An 18,533-nucleotide genomic window follows, 5' to 3' on the forward strand; every position below is an offset into this window, starting at 1 on the left:
AGCTCCAGTCAGCATAGTGGGGTGAGGCAGTACCTCAGTGTGCATCTCTTAGCTACTGTCATGCAGAGCTGGGGTGTCTGTGGACAGAAGATATATTTACGATATGAGGGAGGCTCTTCTCCAGAGACTGTTCATTAAGATCAACGGTAAGGACTGCCTCCCACTTTATGTGATAAGTGCTTTAAAGTTGTGGCCTTATGCCATCTGGAAACATAATGTTATGAAATGGTCTTCATTCAGGCATCTCATTAGCAATGTGAAGAGAGAGAGGAACCTGGTGGCAGGATTAAGGGGTTGAAATAGTCAGGGGGGTTGTATGCTTTATGTTACATTATACAAACAATAAGGCTGGCTGATGATTGGCTGGGGCCTTTTCATTGCCACTTGTGAACAGAAGATCTGGTGAAAATTATTTGTACTATGTAGTTCCACACAACTTTGCCAGGCGCATTGTGAACATGGTGGCAAGGAATGAAAATCCTTACATGAACCTGCTATGCACCATTCCTAGTAGATTTTTCTGTGGTTATCCATGTTGCCTAGTGCATGAGAAAGAAAAGAAGGCACAGACAGAAGCAGGGAGAAAATTCAGTGAGTATTATTAAAAATACACAGAACAGCATTACAAAATAGTCAAAAGACAGAAAGATGGTAGTTCTCAACCTTTCTTTCCAAGAAAAACAAGTCTTGTTACTTATCTACACATAGATCTTGTCAGACATGTGAGAAGGCATTATCAAGTCTAAAATAGCTTAAGGAGTGACTTGATCACAGTTTATAAGTACCTACATAGGGAACAAAAATTTGGTAATAAGGGCTCCTCAATCTATCAGATAAAGGTATAACAGGATCCAATCCCTGGACGCTGAAGTTAGACAAATTCAGACTGGAAATAAGGTACACATTTTTAATGATTTGGAACAATTTACTAAGAGTTGTGGTGGATTTTCCATCACTGGCAATTTTTAAATCAAAATGGAATGTTTTTTCTGTAATATATGCTTTAGTTCAAACAGGAATTAATTCTGGGAAGCTCTGTGGCCTGTAGGACATTGGACTGAATGATCACAATGGCCCCTTTTGGCCTTGGAATCTATGACATTATGGAGTCTAATCTGTGTTTAAAATGTATGACCACAAAACAAATCTGATTTAAATGATCTATTAAACTTCTTTGTAATACAGAATCATAAAATAAGCTAAGTATTTGTCTTTCTAAATTAAGCACTTGTCCTTCTCCTTGAATTGCAATTTGAGATAAAAACCTGTCATCCTCAATCAAAGAATTTAATAATTTCACAAAAGTAACCAGAAAATACTAGTGCAGAGCTGAGAGTCAGGATCTTTTGAGTTCTAATCCCGGTTTTTCTACTGACTCACTATTGCCTTGGGCAAGTCCCTCCACACCTCTGACCCAGCTTCCCCACCCTTCTTAAACTGGAATAATACTTACCAGTTCACAGGGGTGTAGTGATAATGAAGGAATTCCTGTCTAAACATGGCTTTGAACTCGTACAGTGCTATATACGTACAAAGTACTGACAGGAACTCCACTTAATCATCACAATCTTGAACGATAAGCAGGGTATCAATTTGTTTCAGTTGGGAAAGTGCAGTTTTACACTGAGGACACCTGTTCACTAAGACTGGACTAAAACCACCAATTCATTTCACACAGATTCCCCAAATAAGTTTTGACGTCTATCGATTTAGGATGTATGTAAAGCAAAAATCAAGAGCTCAGAGTTTCTGTGTTACACTGCAAGATATTTACTTCTATATTGGTAGGCTGTAATTATCTCTGATACCAGGAAATGTTATGCTGTGCTAGAACCCCTCCATAAACTAACTGGCTTTGACATAAACAACACTTAAGATTCAGCAGGGATACATCAATATAAAACTAAGCAGCATGAAAAAAAATTGAAGAGAATATTAAATTATTGTGCTGATATAGTCTGACTTAATGTTGTCAGTGATAATTTTCGTTTGTTTGCAGATGAGAATGGTTTAGGGTCAGTCACACTTTGCTACATTTGATTCTCACTGTAAGATTTCTGAATATTTGTGCATTCTACATATAAGCAAACATGAAGTTCAGTTTAAAGGATATTTTTAATTGTGCTCATGTACTTACAGTACAGTACTTTGTATTTTGAAAGAATTACAAAAATTCATGAACTATATTTCTACATTGGAGTAAGAAATTTAAATTCAATAAAATCTATATCTGTGATTCTTTTATTTTTTAAGGAAAGTTTACAGTATCTGTCCAGACACGCTTGGTGAAGTTGCAACAGTAATTCAAAAGAAGTGACCTGCATAGACCAGATTATTCTTCAGTGCCAAAAACATCCTCTATTAGGGGTAAATATTTGATCCTTTTCACTGGAAGAGATGGTGGCTGCCCACTCCAGTCATCTTCATACTGAAAGTGATAAACAAGAGGATGAACTTAGAACTCCGTTTTGAAAACAGAAATAACTAGAAATGTCACAAAATAATGTTAAGCAAGTTATTTCATTTCTACATGCAAATCACCTGTGAAAAAAACAAATGTGTAAAGCATATCTTCCTAAAGAATATGGTGGTGTTGATTTTGATCAATGCTACTGAAGGTTTTATTAAAAATATCCCATCATCTCCACTTCTGCACAATTTTTTTTTAAAAATCAAAGACTAGTGTGTACTGTTTTGTTCAGTCACACAACTATACTTCAAAGACATGGAGGTCAGCTAAGAGAACAAGACATTTTGTAGGAATTGTCAGCTTTCAAACGAGTAGACAAAACAAAGAAGAAATGTAAGTTAGAAGATCAAAACTTCAGGACTACATCACTGAGTAAGAATACAAACTGAAATTTTGGTTTGTCAAATATAATCATCTTACACCTAGACAAAATTACTGTCGTGCATATTAAACCACAGCTCGGATAAAGATTCAGCTGAGAAAGTCAAAGAATCAATAAAAGGATTTACATTCCCTTTGGTATCTTCTCTTTCTTCTTTTCTCACTCATTTTTTCATTAAAATGTACTCATCTAAAATAAATTCATTATTATATATTACAGCTAACCATCAAAATAATAAATTGGATAAATAATGCCACCACAGCCAGCCTGGACATAATTTACTAACTTGTTTGTTCATTTACTATAGTGCAGGATATCTCAGTATGTTATAAAAACAGGAGTACTTGTGGCACCTTAGAGACTAACAAATTTATTTGAGCATAAGCTTTTGTGGACTAAAACCCACTTCATCGGATGCATGCAGTGGAAAATACAGTAGGAAGATTTTATATACACAGAGAACATGAAACAATGAGTGTTACCATGCACACTATAATGAGAGTGATCAGGTAAGGTGACCTATTACCAGCAGGAGAGAAAAAAAACCTTTTGTAGTGATAATCAAGTGATTCCCCCCTACTGTTCCTCACAGGTTCTTGTCAACTGCTGGAAATGGCCCATCTTGATTATCACTACAAAAGGGTTTTTTTCCTCTCCTGCTGGTAATAGCTCACCTTACCTGATCACTCTCGTTATAGTGTGTATGGCAACACCCATTGTTTCATGTTCTCTGTGTATATAAAATCTCACTCTATTTTCCACTGAATGCTTCCAATGAAGTGAGCTGTAGCTCACGAAAGCTAATGCTCAAATAAATTGGTTAGTCTCTAAGGTGCCACAAGGACTCCTGTTCTTTTTTGTGGATACAGACTAACTCAGCTAGCACTCTGAAATCAGTATGTTATGTAATTTCCAGCTTTTCTTTTTTTAAACAATGAATGCAGAAGTGATTCTCCTATCTAGTGGATAACTGAATACACCTCTGTGGCTTGGGGCAGGTTTTTTTTGTTCTGTGTTTGCAAAGTGCCTAGCACAATGGAGTCCTGCTCCAGGACTGAGGCTCCAAGGCACTACGGTAATGCAAATAATAAAATAAGAATATAACCAACAACTTCCATCTTTTTGGTCTTGTCTGCAACCTTGCTCCCCTTAAGTCCGTTCACTCTGCTGCCACTAAGATGGTCTTCCTAGCCTGTAGCTCTGTCAGCTCACTTTCTGTAAGCCCCTCCACTGGCTCTACTGCAAACACAAATGTCTTTTCCCGACCCTTTACAGTATAACCCTGCCCAAATTATCCCTGATATTTTATTATATTGATCACAGCCTTTGTTCCACTTAAGATGCCAATCCTAACTGACTTCTTGGTTCACAAGTGCCTTTGTCTTTTCTCCTTTGCTGTCCCATAGACACTGAAGAAATTCCCTGTCAAAATCCATAAAACCAATCCTCCCTCAAATCACCTCTGCCATGACGCCTACAAAACACTGTCATCTGATAACAGTGAGGCAAAGTGGCAAGCTGTGATCACAGCCACTGACTGGCTTATTATGACTACAAACAGCACATTGCCTCTCCTCACTACCACTCAGGTCCTCCATCCCCTCTTCAAGATTCACTTCAGGCACACCACCTACAAGAAATCCATCAGTGCTCAATGACTAGCCTGAGGCAGTTGGGCAGGCAGCCAATACAGCTAGGAGAAAAATATGAAATAAATAACGAGCCAACATATTTGTATATTTTTCTGCCTCTTTCACACACACATCCCCCCCTCACATGGTGCCCATCCTCGTAGTTTTGTAAGTGCTTTGGGTCAGAAACTGCACCTATCTGTTTGCACAGCACCTAGTACAACAGTGCCCTAATCCTGACAAGCATCACTGGATGCTATCACAACATAATCATTGAGTAGTATCTTTGAGTAGAATTCTGAACTCCCTGTTTGAAAAGTGCCCTCATCAAAACCTGGAGCACACACTTTTAAAATCTGAACACATATCCAGTATAATGTGGATGCTGTAAAAATATATACAGGATCTTGCTTAGAGGCATACAAGAAAATTTTTCTGAATTAAGGAATCCAAGAAAATGACACCCAGGAAATCTTAGCAACTCAGCAGCACTGTCCCCTCACTAGCCCCTATAGACAGTTTTATAGGCTCCAGAAGCTTGAGCAAGTAGTGAAGCCAGTATGTTGTCAGGATGAAAACACAGCACTTGTATATCACTGGTGAATATATGCAGCTGCTGAATTTAAAATGCAGTGAACCCTATGCTTCTAAACCAGCAGAAGCAGAGGAGACTAAATGAAACACATTCAATATCAGCAGTCAAGGGCTGGGTCAGAAAAGCAAAGTTATATGTGCGCTAAGATGCTTTGGATTTCTTTGCTGTGACATTTTTAAAAAAAGTCAATTTGACTAGCTTATGCACAATTCTATTTTAAACCATTCTATTCTCACACCAACACAAGACAGCCAGGTCAGATTAATCTTTGCCGTTTGCTGAAATGACATTTTTACTTACTCTAAGTACTAGGCTGAGAGAGACATATTAGTTGATTTCTCCATGCTACTCCCACTACCTACCAAGGAAGTGGTGTATTCTGTGCAAATTTCCACCGAGTTATAGGAAATTGTAGTTACATTTTGCAGAGTCAGTGGAATTTGTAGACTTTCCTGATAATTGTGACTTCTGAACATAAGGTTTGTGTAATAGAAAGTGTGAGCACCTAATAGTCATGCCCTTGTTCACAGGAGAGCACAGCCATTTTCCTTCCTATATTTCCCTAGAAATCCATTAGAGATGTGGCATCCACTGTGCACAAAAGAGCTACAGAGTTCCCCTGCTTTACACTGGTTCTCTGCTTCACCCAATACCTCACCACAGAAACAAACTGCTCAAAAAACCTGGGCAAGATCCATAAAGATCAAGTCCCAGATATTCTTTGTTGGATAAATCAATGGTGTTAATATGTTTTGACTTAATGACAGCAGCGGCAGCATGAAAGGAGCTTTCAAGTTTTGTGCACTGCTTTTTTATTTTAAACGTCTTAACTTTACCTTTATAGGAACCTTTATTGTCTGGAAAGTCGGAACTGGATTCTCTCTCCAATTCAGCCCATTGACAAACTTCTTATAATCTACTTGTTCCTTGCCATCTTCAAACCTAAAAGCAGAATATTTATATATATTTTGATTCAATTGTTACCTATTTTAATATACTTTGTCATATTTTACATCACACAACAAATTGCATATTTGATCATTAATTTAAAAAATATAGAAAATGGACAACTGGCTAAGGAGAAGACTCTGCAGAATATGTTTCTCTATTGTTCTATATATTACACTTCATATAAAACTTTACTCTTCATTATTGTCTGTCACATAAGACTTTTCATGGTCTTTAAAGTGTATGAGAGTTCAACTCATTTCAATTTTTTAAACATTACTATTAACCAATTTTTCTTCAATAAACGAAGGTTATGATCAGTGGCAGCCTTATAGTTTTGGGATAAGGAGTGAAAATGTTCTTGGAGGCACCCTGTAAAATCCTGTCTTTATGTCTAGAAGAGAACCTGCTGGTGCTATAGACACACAAAAATACAGCTGATCTGGTTTATTTTGCTACTTTGATTTATAATCCTTTCATAAAAATAAGCACCCATCCAAAATGCCCTGGGCACCCATTTTGTGATCACCAGTGCTGAGTATAGCAGGACAAATGCTTGCTTTCTTAATCAAAAAGTAGGAAGTATGTGCCATAAAAGTTGACTGGCATTAACCTTTGATTGCACATATTATTTTAATACGATCTATGGTGCACACACATTGAATTTCATAAGACTTACGACATGTGATTTGTTTTTATTACCAACCTGTAGTATTGCTTTAACCTTCCGAAGAAAAAGTTAGAGTACTACATTATGTTGACATCCTAAAACTTCATTGATTAGACCCTTTGAAGTTGTATGTTCTCAGTATAGGTTAGCCTTTTGCTGGTTTGTGGAAAGTCAAGATATAATCCACAGCACAGACTCAGAGTTCTACAGGTTAACCGAGCAGTTTTTTTATATACAGGAAAAGTGAAAGAATTTAATTACTTAAACCTATACTGGACCACTTTCATCTAAGACTGTATAGGTGCAATCCAGTGACTCCCACTGACTTCCACAAGCATTGGATTGGGGCCAAAGTCCTTTGATCTGACTGTGAAAGCACCCTGATCAGCTAGGAATGCCATCTCTGAACTAGTACCCTTAACTAGAGTGAAAATTTTCAAGCCTGGGTGATGAAAATTAGGCTCCTAAATCCATATTTAGGCAGCTATGTAAAAGTGGCTTGAAAATATTCCAAATTCATACTGGTATATAGTAGGTGGCTACAAAGCCCTTGACTCGCATGGACTGCACCTGCTTACACAAGTGAATTTGAATAAGGAGATGCCCTATTTCTGAGTTATGAGTTTGGAGTCAAAGGTACTAGATGGACTGGAAAGAGATGCCCTACATTTGAATGATCAGAGTTAATATGAGTAGATACTATAATGCTTTTCAGTAATAAAGGAAGTTAGATTTGCCTCTTCCAAAAGGAGACAACTAAGATCATGTGACACCTTGTCCCCCTTTAGTTTAGCTCTAGATCATCATCAAAGCATTTGAGGTTAGAATATGGTTTAAGAATCATTCCTCCCCACAACACTTGGAGAACAATTTTCTTCTTTCTTTGGCAGAAGACAGATAGCTCTTGTTTGTGGCCTCTGCAGAATGTGTTCGCCTTGGAATACCCCAACGTGTAGAAGCCTGCTTTATCAATTTATAAGAATGTAGTGCTGAATGACTCAACCTTTTTACAAATGTTTTTTTTTCCAGCCAGGAAAGTTGCAACCCAAGTGTTCTTTTTCTAGATAGCAATATTTACAGAACTTAAGTTCCTTTGTTTTGAAAAACACTTTATTAAAATGTTAATCTGATAGCCGTGGAAAGGGCTATGTCACTTTGACTTAACGGAATATTTGTTGAGTATGGCTGTGCTGCTACTTCAGTTTGTTTGATAGCTTCTGTATTTTCTGGGTATGAATAAGTGTTTAAGCTGGTTACAGGGAAAGATTAAAGGACTAACACAAGCTGGTTTGTACAACTGGTCAGTCTGAGCTGAGTAATGTTGGTGGCTAACCTGTGGTAAATATACTGATTAGCATGTACCTAACAAATGTATACCACACTACCTGTCTGTCATAGGGAACAGAAAAACCAAAAAAATGTTTGTAAAAAGTTAAGTTCTAAATATTGGTACCTGCGAGTTCCTTAAGGCCACAGTAGAGACAGGTGTGTCTAAGGTGCCAAACACACTGGGCTGGAGAGAGAGTATAGCAGGATGATTTAATTGGGGATTGGTCCTGCTTTGAGCAGGGGGTTGGACTAGATGACCTCCTGAGGTCCCTTCCAACCCTGATATTCTATGATTCTATGATGACCAGGGGAGCCTTTTGAGTCCTGCTGTCTGCCTCAAGATCTTTTTTGGTGTGGATGGGAAATTATGCCTACCCTCCTGGAGGGAGCATAGCACCCCCAAAATGTACAGAGTTTTGAGGATAGGTTCCTGGGTAAAAGTCACCAGGGCTCACGCACCAAGAGATAGCAAAAAAACAGAGAGGTCCTGGACTGTTGTGGGAGGGAAGTTCTAGGGACAGAATTATTCTGGCCCAAATCTCATTGCTCTGGCCCTTCTGAGGATCAAAGATGCCTGTTTGTCTTCTCCCTCTTTCTGTTAAGCCTGGGGAGGTGGGGTGCTCAGAGGAATGTGTGACCCTCGGGGTGGTACCATGTAAAAAGAAATTAACAGTTTTGCATTGTTCAAATTAAAATTGAAGCAAACCGTAACGGTTTCGTCGTGTGTTGGCTCATACACATGTGGAAACTTGGGGGCTATACAATGGAGCTAAAAAACAGCCAGCAAACAGCGGCAACCTGAAGGTGCTGCATTTTCCACAGCTCTACTCAAAATGCATCTAGTTTGCATAAAGTTAATCTTTGATGCATGCACTCTTCTACTGAATGTTCATCACTGCATCCCATATAGGGGTTACAGTAAATTTTGGAGTTACAGTGTGTGGGCCTCCTGGCACAAGGAGCAACCACTTGGGATATTAGGTTCCAGAGGCACACCCGCTCCAGCCCTCCCCAGCTTGGCAGCTGCCCCCACAGGCTTTCCTGAGTCACAGCTGCCAAGCCTCCATCTGCCCTAGAAGCCCACCACAACCACCTCACAGCAGCAGGGCTGAGAGAAACCACCCCGATGTGTCCTCCACAGCGATTATTTACCATAAAATTTACCATTTTTTTTAAAGCCACAAGATGCGTGCAGTATGGACAAACTAACTCATGAAGATAGCTCAGAGGTTTGAGCATTGGCCTGCTAAACCCAGGGTTGTGAGTTCACTCCTTGAGGGGACCATTTAAGGATCTGGGGCAAAAATTGGGGATTGGTCCTGCTTTGAGCAGGGGGTTGGACTAGATGACCTCCTGAGGTCCGTTCCAACCCTGACAGTCTATGATTCTATGATCTTATATTTGAAACCTTTGTCGTACATTCCCTCTCCCTGCTTCCTTTCCTCCATTTTATCTTTCCTCATTCACCATGTCCCTATTTAGTTTGTAAGCCCTTTTAAATTGTCTATTAGTGCACTGTTAGGTGCACAGTGAATAAATAAAAATAGGATCAAAAGAAAATACCAATTATTTCAAAATGCAAAATTTTATTTTTCAAGCATTTTAATTGTGCTTGTGTATTAAACAAGCTCATTGTTCCTTGTATGTTTGCATAAACTTAAAGAAATGCTATAATAAATGTTGCATTTTACTGGTAGAAACAAATAGGAAGCCTCTGCATATCTTAATACATCATGGTAAAAAATCTGCACCTGCTCTGTAATTTTAAAAAATATATTTATACCAGTGAGACACTAAGAATTGCCTTAGTACTTTCAATGCACTGTAACTTGACATTATTGGCCAGGATTCTCTCTTCACTTGCTTAGATTGGGATGCTCCTTGGAACAGAAATCATGGGTGAAATCTTGGGCTCACTGAAGCCAATAGCAAAACTCCTATTTACTTCAATGTGGCCTAAATCCTTACTCTGTTTGATAAGAGCCACCGACACCTGCGGCATTATATACAAATGTTAAATAATAGATATTTATGGGTATTACTTTTTGAATAGAAAATTAAAAGTTAACAATAAGTTATTTAGAAAAAAACTGCAAGCTGTAGGATATATACCCCCAGCTAATGCAGTAGCTAAAGTTGCCTGTGTTGTGGGATTTGCCTTATTTTCCTCCTTAATACATTTAATAAATTCAGAAATGTTCATTAGAAATACCCAGGGAAATAAAAATCAAATTTTTCCTCATCCATAAAAACAGGTGAAGGGACATCAGTGATAAGCGACACTGCTTTAGATTAAACAGTGGACTTTCCAGAAGTGAAACTGGCTTATCAGCAGCAATGCTACTATGTTAGATGTTTCATGGCTGTTCAACCTTCATGATAAATGGGGGGATGGAGGGACAAGATACTAAATATCCTTCAAACACTCCTATTACCTGCAAGGTAGAGTCTGAGGCCTCCCAATAAAATGGAAATTAATTCCAATTAAATCCGTTACAGGAAACATTTTCCTGACCACAAACCCAAATAAACAAAAGTCACTATTAAATACACATCCTTACTTAAGTGGTATCAACTACACAAGCCTTTGTTTAAGAATTTAAATACTTTCCTCTTATCTGTAATGTAAGGACTCGCTGTACACACTGACATCTTTCAATGCAACGAATCTTTATCTTATCACTCAAATTACTCGCAGTCCTTTATCATATAAAGCAACTTTTGGAACAAAGTGATCTTGCAATAGATATTAAGCATCCTCCTTGTCCTCTAAGATTGCATATTATTTTAATAATAATTTTAAATGAAAGGGGTTTGGTGGATTTTTGGTTCTGAAGTGACTCCATTCAGCCCTCCCTTACAAGAGAGGCTGTCAACTTTCAAAAGCTTTCCCTCATGCCAAACAAGACACATTTATTTTTGAAGCCTATGATGTATCAGGTCTGCCAGGTCTTCTTCGGTGTTAGTTAGTAAATAAAGGAAAACTCCACTTCATTCCTCCTCTAGTTGCATCTATTCAATCACAGTCTTTGAGACTATGAGAATTCTAACTCTAAATGCCAATTGTCCCGATGCACTTTTTCTGCTGGACAGCTTTGTGGGAGTTCTAAAAAAATGAATTTTATACGTCTTTTGACCAATGCTTGTGACCCAACCATCAGAAGTGATGAATGGCCAGCAATTTGTAGAAGGCATCCATCTGGCTACCACAGGAAACTCCTCTGAATGCTTTTGGTGCATAGACAAACTGGGCTTAAAAACAATGGTGCCTTAGGTTTCTTAAGGCAGACTTGCAGGTAAAGAGTGACTTTAAAAGATTTCTCCCCAAGCAGTGTCCTGTGAGCTTGGTGAAGTGTAGAGGGCTAGATTTGGGCATTAAGGATTTAAAGGTGGTCAAACTTTCCCTCACCTTCCTGTTTGAACAGAATCCTGTCATTCAATAGTAAATCCCTGAAGCATATATTGAACTTCCGCTAAAAGCTAGAAGCTTGCATGCATGAAAGCATCTATTCCTGACAAGAAATAAGACCTCCTCCTGCTTTTGACATGATGTTAAGAGGTCTCCATATTCTCAAAATAATTTTCTTAATGATTTCTAGTAGGGGAAAAAAAAGAGACCAAAGACTATATTCTAAAACTCAGACTAGACTGTTGGCCAGTTGGCTTAGCCCTGCTTCAAAGATGGGGCCTGGACTTGATAACTTCTCGAGGTCCCTTCCAGCCCAACATTTCTATGATTCTGTGGAGGCCTAGCAATCTGCGATGAGTGTTCAGATCACCAACTGGTAAACCTGTTTTTATTGTGAACTCTGCCCTCTAGAGTCTTGACACAAGGGCACTGAACATTTGTGCTTTTCTGTTCTTGTTCTGATCAGTGTAGCTGATCAAGAATTCTACTTCAAAGAATATATGTACAACCAAATTAACACTCCAAGAAAAAATACTGAAACTATTATGTAAATTCTGCTTTTGCCAATAATTTCTCTCCCTTTTCTAAAAAACTTAAAACATATATTTCAGGTAAGAACAACACCAAGAGTAATATAGAAATAACAAAGAAGGACTGTTGTATATATAGTGATACCATCTATTTGATTCATGAACTTTTCAACGTTATTCATCATGGCATCTTTCTCAGATAATATATATTGTACCTTCTTGAGATACTATGTTTTTTCCCCGAACCAATACACCGAGAAAGTGAATGTAAAAATGGGAATTCTCCACCCATTTATCCCAAGACAGTAAATATTAGTGGTTAATTCCTGTAAGCTTATTCAATCATAGTATTCATACATAGCCTAGGTGATTTTTTCTGCCAACCAAAAATGACAAAAATGCTGCAATTCTCTTCCTTGTTAATTGCAAATGTTTACCAGTATGAAGACTCAAAGAAATGCATGGAAAGAATCAGCACAATAGCACATACACAATTCTGTGAACTGCTGAAATTCTTAGGAAATATTTCTACAATTTATGTTGAATACTCACCTGCCATTAAACATACATTACATTACAGTGCAAGTGACTTGTACTCACACACTGCACTTTATCTGTCTATGACTTACATGGTCAGTAAAGCGTGCAGAAGATCATCAGCCAATGGCAATCTGAAGGACTTGCAAATAGTCCTGCATTTCTCATGGGGCAGCAACCCACATCTGCACAAATATAAAATGAAATGAAAAAATGTCCTTCATGTTGTCTATCTTCACAGGTTTAACAATATGGAAGCAAAATGTATATTTCGAATGCATGTTTTTGTGAGTAAGGAAATAATATAAAACTTGTTGAAAATCTAAGGGTAAAAGTGAAAATCACATTTCACAAAACTTCACTTTTGCATAATAGGAAAAACATCAACACATTTGTAAGCCCTCTTCCCCCAAAGTATTTAAGACACATGTATACTACAAGTGGAAGGTATACGTTTACAGATTTCTAATTCTAAATCTATGATCCACAAAACCCGAAGGACAAACAATTTATCTAAGTGATTATTTTGAAATGACTAAAAATCCCAGGTTTTTTATTTTTGATAAATGTCTATTTTTCCTCCAAGATTTTTTTAAAAAAAGTGTTTCTATGGTGACAGGGCCAGGAACATAACTATTTCACAGGCTACTCAATACATTTGAAATGATGGAGACTCCATCAGCAAATCAGAAAGGAAAAAAAAGAGGACAGAGAAGCAGTCTAGTTCTCATCCATCCTCACGTGGCTCCTACCAGAAACCAAATCCTTTGAATGTATTCATATGATATGCTAGGCAAGAGAGAGACAGAACCTGGGTCTCCAAATAGAGTTTTATCAAATTGTGAACCACCTTTAAAAAAAAAAGGAGTCAATTATTAGCTTGCATTAAATACAGAAACCTTACTTTTCACGGTCATTGTATACAAAGGTAGCAGACAGTTGTCCGAAATACTCAAAGCTATTTTTCTTTAGCTGTTCTTGAGCCACTGCAAGAAGGAAGTTGATGTCCATTTCAAACTCATTTTGCACGCTGTAATAACGTCCAATAGTCATAATTTCATGTTCTGACAATTTTCCACCAGTGATATTCACCATCAAATTTCTGTTAGCAAGAAACAAATAAATTAAATAGACAAAAATAAGCAAAACAGTCAATTTAAAGCAGAGTATTTAATGTAATTAAGAGTTCTGTGAAATTAGGTGATGAACTATGCTCAACTTGTGGTGCTGATATTAAGTCCATATAGTTTAACATGAACTCAAAACTACTCAAGAAACTGTTTTAGAAATTACCTAAATTGTAACTCTTTAGGGAAGAGACCATTTCTTCCTACCGATCTGTAAAATACCTCACACAATGCTGGTCCTATACAAATCTTTGTAATCTTTGAAGTACCTTTCCACAGCAATGTCCTATTGGAGTCATACTGAAGACAGTATTTATTGTATGATTGTCTATGTCCAACTACTGTATGTGATCTTATTTCATCTTCCACCCTACTTGATCAGATATTTGTAGACTATGAGCTAGCAATGCAACTGCACTTATGTCACGTACACAGAAAATACAGAAAATAGGGAAACAGGCGAGGATAGTGCCAAAAGGACAGAGTGATAGAGCTAGGCATGCAAATGGGGGAGAGGTGTGAAGTTCCACTCCCCAGCACAGAGGAAGTGCTGTGAAAGCTGGCCCCACCCCAGAAGCTCTGATTGGCAGACAGATGAAAAAACAAGGAGCTGGGCAGAGACATGTCAGGAGTATGGTGCATGGCTAAACCTTGCACAATTCTCTGATAATGTAGCCCTTAATAGTCAACAATTAATTCATAACACAAATACATACTGCCCCCCTCCCACACACACACAACTCTACCACAAATTTAACGGTTGTTTTATTTGTTTCGTTTAAATGATTTGCTTTTTGGGGAGCCCTGCCCAAATAAAGGTGTCAATCCAGGGCCTATGAAGTCTAAATTCTCAGAGCTATCCACTGAAGGATACTGAATACAATGTACTCTCTGCTTTGATTCAGCTGGTTCACTGTGAGCTGGACTTGTACTACGTAACACAGAAAGACTCTTTATTTACAATGACTGGAGATGAATATCAGGAGAGGACAAGGTATACAGAGCTCCAGATAAATCTTATTTCCAGACACAGGCAAACTGAGCATTTGTATTTGAATTGAATGCCCACCATGAAATTCAACACTATACCAAAGCTTGGTCCCTCCCTTGTTATTATGTGTTTTATGGTAATACTCAGAGGCCCCAATCAAAATTGAAGCCTTTTGTGCTGGGCACTATACTACCACCGTAGAGGACTATCCCTACCCCAAACGGCTTACGACTAAGACTCGGATCCTTCAATGATTTAAGCATATGCATAACCTTACACATATGAGTAGTCACTTTGACTTCAGTGAGTCTATTCACATGCACAACTTAACATCCATACTTAAATCTTTGCAGGATTAGGATCTAAATAAGTCCCTCCATATGTTTTCTCAACTCAGACAATGACAATCAAAGCACCAAAGATTTCCCCAGATGACATTATTTTCTCTTTTGGAATTTAAGGGACTTTCTAGGGTTACTATAATCTGAACAGTGCTGAAGACCCAAAATTCCAACTCAGAATTTTATTGACTTCTTCTGCCAGGAAACAATGTCAAGTAACCTGAATCTTCCCTGTACAGTATAGTTGTAGTTGTGTGGGTCCCAGGAAATTAGAGAGACAAGGTAGGTGAAGTAGGATCTTTTATTAGATCAGCTTCTATTGGTGAGAGGAACAAGCTTTCAAGCCACACGGAGCTGTGCGTGGCTCGAAAGCTTGTCTCTCCCACCAAACAGAAGTTGGTCCAATAAAAGATGTTACCTCAGCCACTTTGTCTCATGAATTTTCCCTGTAACTTAGTTTTCTTTTCTTTTAATTTTTTTATTCTATAAGAATGAAGCAGGTTGAGATTAGGAGGATCGGAGAAGAAATTATAATTAACTGCTCAAGAAAACTGTTTCATAAGATGGATGAAAGAGAAGCATCTTCATTAAGAATCCATGTGATTCTGCTTTGTCTCTCACAGCGAATGGCCCTGCATATCACCTTCTGAAAACCAGAGGTCAGGACAGGACTGAGACAGGGTGTTTAATTTTCCAGACTGCTCTTTGCTCTCTTTAACAAAGCTTCTCAATAGCATGACCAATACCTCTGCAGATACTTTCTGTATATTCCATTTATTTATTTCCTGTTTTCTATTCTGTATGATTTGGGGTTTGTAAACAAAATAAATAAATGCTATAATTAGAATTCTGCTTCACTGCATCACATCTAAGGGTGTATCTTCTCAGTGTAGCTTGAGGAAAAGTACACAAGAGAGGATCTGTGCATTATGGAGAAAGCTATTTTGACTCATTAACTAGGCAGACAGGAGTATATTTGAACTGTAAACTTCAGAGCACAGTAAAATTCTTGTCTCATTCTAAGACAAGCCAGGAAGACTGTAGTACTGGAGCATAAACTTAAGTGTCCCTTACAGCTTCAGACTGTCATGCAGGTGTGTGCATGTACTAAAAATATGCATTTTGTAAAGGCCTCTAATTGTGAAATGCTGTGAAAGATTAAAAGCAATAGTAACATATGAGAGAAAAATAAAATAAAAAACATATGTTCCCTCAAAAAAATTGACTTTTTATAGAAGCAGAGAGGTTTTCTGTTTGCTTTGGCATAAAAATATTTTCCCTCCGAATGATGGATATATTTCCAGGCAGTTCTATAGTAATGCATATATTGCAAAATGGAACAAGACGACTGGTTAAGATAGTTCAAATCTGTGGATACTCCCCGGTCAGAATTGGTGGGATTCCACTCCCACAAGGGGGTTCAGAAGGCCAGCAGTTGCAGGTGATGGGCACACCTTATGAGGTACAGCTCATCCCCACAGGAGCCCTCTGCACCTCAGCACACAGGAGGTATGAAGAGGTAGGCCTGAGGTGAACCATGTAAGAGAGGCGGCTAGAAGATCCACTGCTTTGTGCGTCCTCCCCTCCTCTCACATTTGTGGAGAAGGATACTGAAGCCTCGCTGCTTAAAGAAGGGCCACGGAGTGGCTCCACAGCCTTGGGGAGAGAGTGCATCTCATCCCGCGCCCCTCTCACACTGCCCTGCGCTTAGCACTCAGGCGGTTCACAGCGGCGCAGAATTCGGGCTTCAAAGACTACACAGTAAGCTTAAATGTAACAAAAGCTACACACCTCCCAAAATAAAAACCTTTTCCCACTAGACGTAAGTGCAGTCAGTCCTTCTAAAATCTGCCCCTCCAGTTTGGTAATACAAGTGCTAGAGACTTTGACACATTACCAATGCATGGCAGAGAACAACAAAATATTTCAGACCATTAGTGCAGAATTGGGACCAAAGCAAATATTTAATGATCAAGTTATTTGGTTTTTAAACAGATTACTGGGCATATGCAATAAACTGCTTACTCAAATAGTATGGTTTTTCAACATATACATCATCAACTAGGTTTTTTGCCCTTTCTTACTGTAGTAGTAAGACTAACCATCTCAATGCATTTAATGGTCTAATATCTTGACTTTGATCATGGACTGACACCTATTTGATCTCAGTAAAACTTCTAACACTGATCCCTGAGTACCTCGAGCAAAAAGAAGGTGCCAGTGGCACTGACTTCTCCTGGTATGACTCTTACCTCTCTAGATACCCATTTTTCATTACTGAAGATGGGTTTTCTTTCTTTCGCTGATACTTCTACTATGAAGTGTTACAAAGACCTGTCTTTGGCCCTTTTCTTCTCACCTATATATCTTCTAATATATTTCATCAGTAGTTTCTATCTGAGCTAACATTTCCCTATGGATGACATCCCATGGTACATCTCTTTATTTCCCATTTACCCACCCAACTTACCTCTGAAGTTCCTGATTATATCATCATATACTACTACTCAAAGTTTCAAAAACTGAAGTCCTAAGTAAAACAATCTTCCCTGTCCCACAGCTTTGACTTTACTACCACTCTCTTTAGCTCAGACCCCTTCTTTACCCCCAAAGCCAGAAATCTTGAAGCCAGCCTTGATCCTGAATTTAATTTCCCTTTCCATATATAACTTGCCTATAAATTCGTTCATTACCACCTATGGATCATTGCCAGAATCCAGACTTCCATTAATCCAGCCTCTGCTCAAATACTTATGCACGCTTTAATCACTGCCTGAGTGAACTACTACATTCCCCTCTTTTAAGATCTTCCCAGTTTGTTTCCTATACTTCAAGGGGCCTGGATTCAGTGACCAGGCTATCATCTTGCTCAAAGAATCAGGACTGAATTAACCCCATTCTCTCTTATTGTTTCCTATCCATCTCTGAATTCAACTCAAAGTTGCCTTCCTGATTTTCAGAACTTCCAGCTGACTTGGCTGACCCTACCTGTCTGCCCATACATTCACCTACTCCCCTGCCTATGCAGTCCTGATCTTATTCTCCTGTGGCCACATGGCTAACTCCACAGGGAACAGCCACATTCATTTGTGCTGTCCAAGCTATTCAAAAAATTCTCTCGGTCTAAGCCAGAATCACTTCCTTTTCTTTACATTTCACCTGAAAAACCTTTCATTGTATTGCATTTCACACAAAGTCCTAAAACTAGTGGAAATCAAATACAAGTCATCTATCACTTAACATTTAACACACAATTGTGCAAAGAGCTTCAAGAAACAGCAATGCTCTGTGCATTTCTCAAAAATCGTCCTCAGTAAACGTTAAAACTGAGAATCCCTCGTTCTTACCTGAAAGGGTTATATTCCATCACCTTGGTGTGTTCAGGGTCAGTGGCTGCAAAAATCTGCTTGATCTCTCTGGAACTAGGTTCTCCTATAGCCTTCAGTTTGTTCAGGATGAGGCTGATATTGGCCATTGGGAACTTAATGGAGGGCGGAGGACAGAAAATATATATTACATGCAGAAAGGCATTACTTAGTTAATGTATGCACAGTGTTATGGAGATGTACGGCA

General features: G+C 38.4%; 1 protein-coding gene across 4 annotated transcripts in view; it reads right to left on the reverse strand.

Moving 5' to 3' along the window:
• Positions 1-587: 587 nt before the first annotated feature.
• The window catches only part of EFHC2 (EF-hand domain containing 2), a 90,790-nt gene continuing 72,844 nt past the window's right edge, over positions 588-18,533 (reverse strand). For 2 of the 4 annotated variants that reach the window (XM_073358907.2, XM_073358899.2), the window contains exons 11-15: positions 18,308-18,441; positions 13,406-13,603; positions 12,594-12,686; positions 5,915-6,020; positions 590-2,428 (exon numbers count right to left, since the gene is read on the reverse strand). In XM_073358907.2, coding sequence (XP_073215008.1) covers positions 2,333-2,428; positions 5,915-6,020; positions 12,594-12,686; positions 13,406-13,603; positions 18,308-18,441 — 627 coding nt within the window. In that variant the 3' untranslated portion in view covers positions 590-2,332. Of the gene's footprint in view, positions 2,429-5,914; positions 6,021-12,593; positions 12,687-13,405; positions 13,604-18,307; positions 18,442-18,533 lie in introns of all 4 variants that reach the window. The other 2 variants (XM_073358880.2, XM_073358886.2) reach the window with 2 other exon arrangements.

The sequence above is a fragment of the Lepidochelys kempii genome, chromosome 1, assembly GCF_965140285.1.
Source record: "Lepidochelys kempii isolate rLepKem1 chromosome 1, rLepKem1.hap1, whole genome shotgun sequence".
NCBI lineage: Eukaryota > Metazoa > Chordata > Testudines > Cheloniidae > Lepidochelys > Lepidochelys kempii.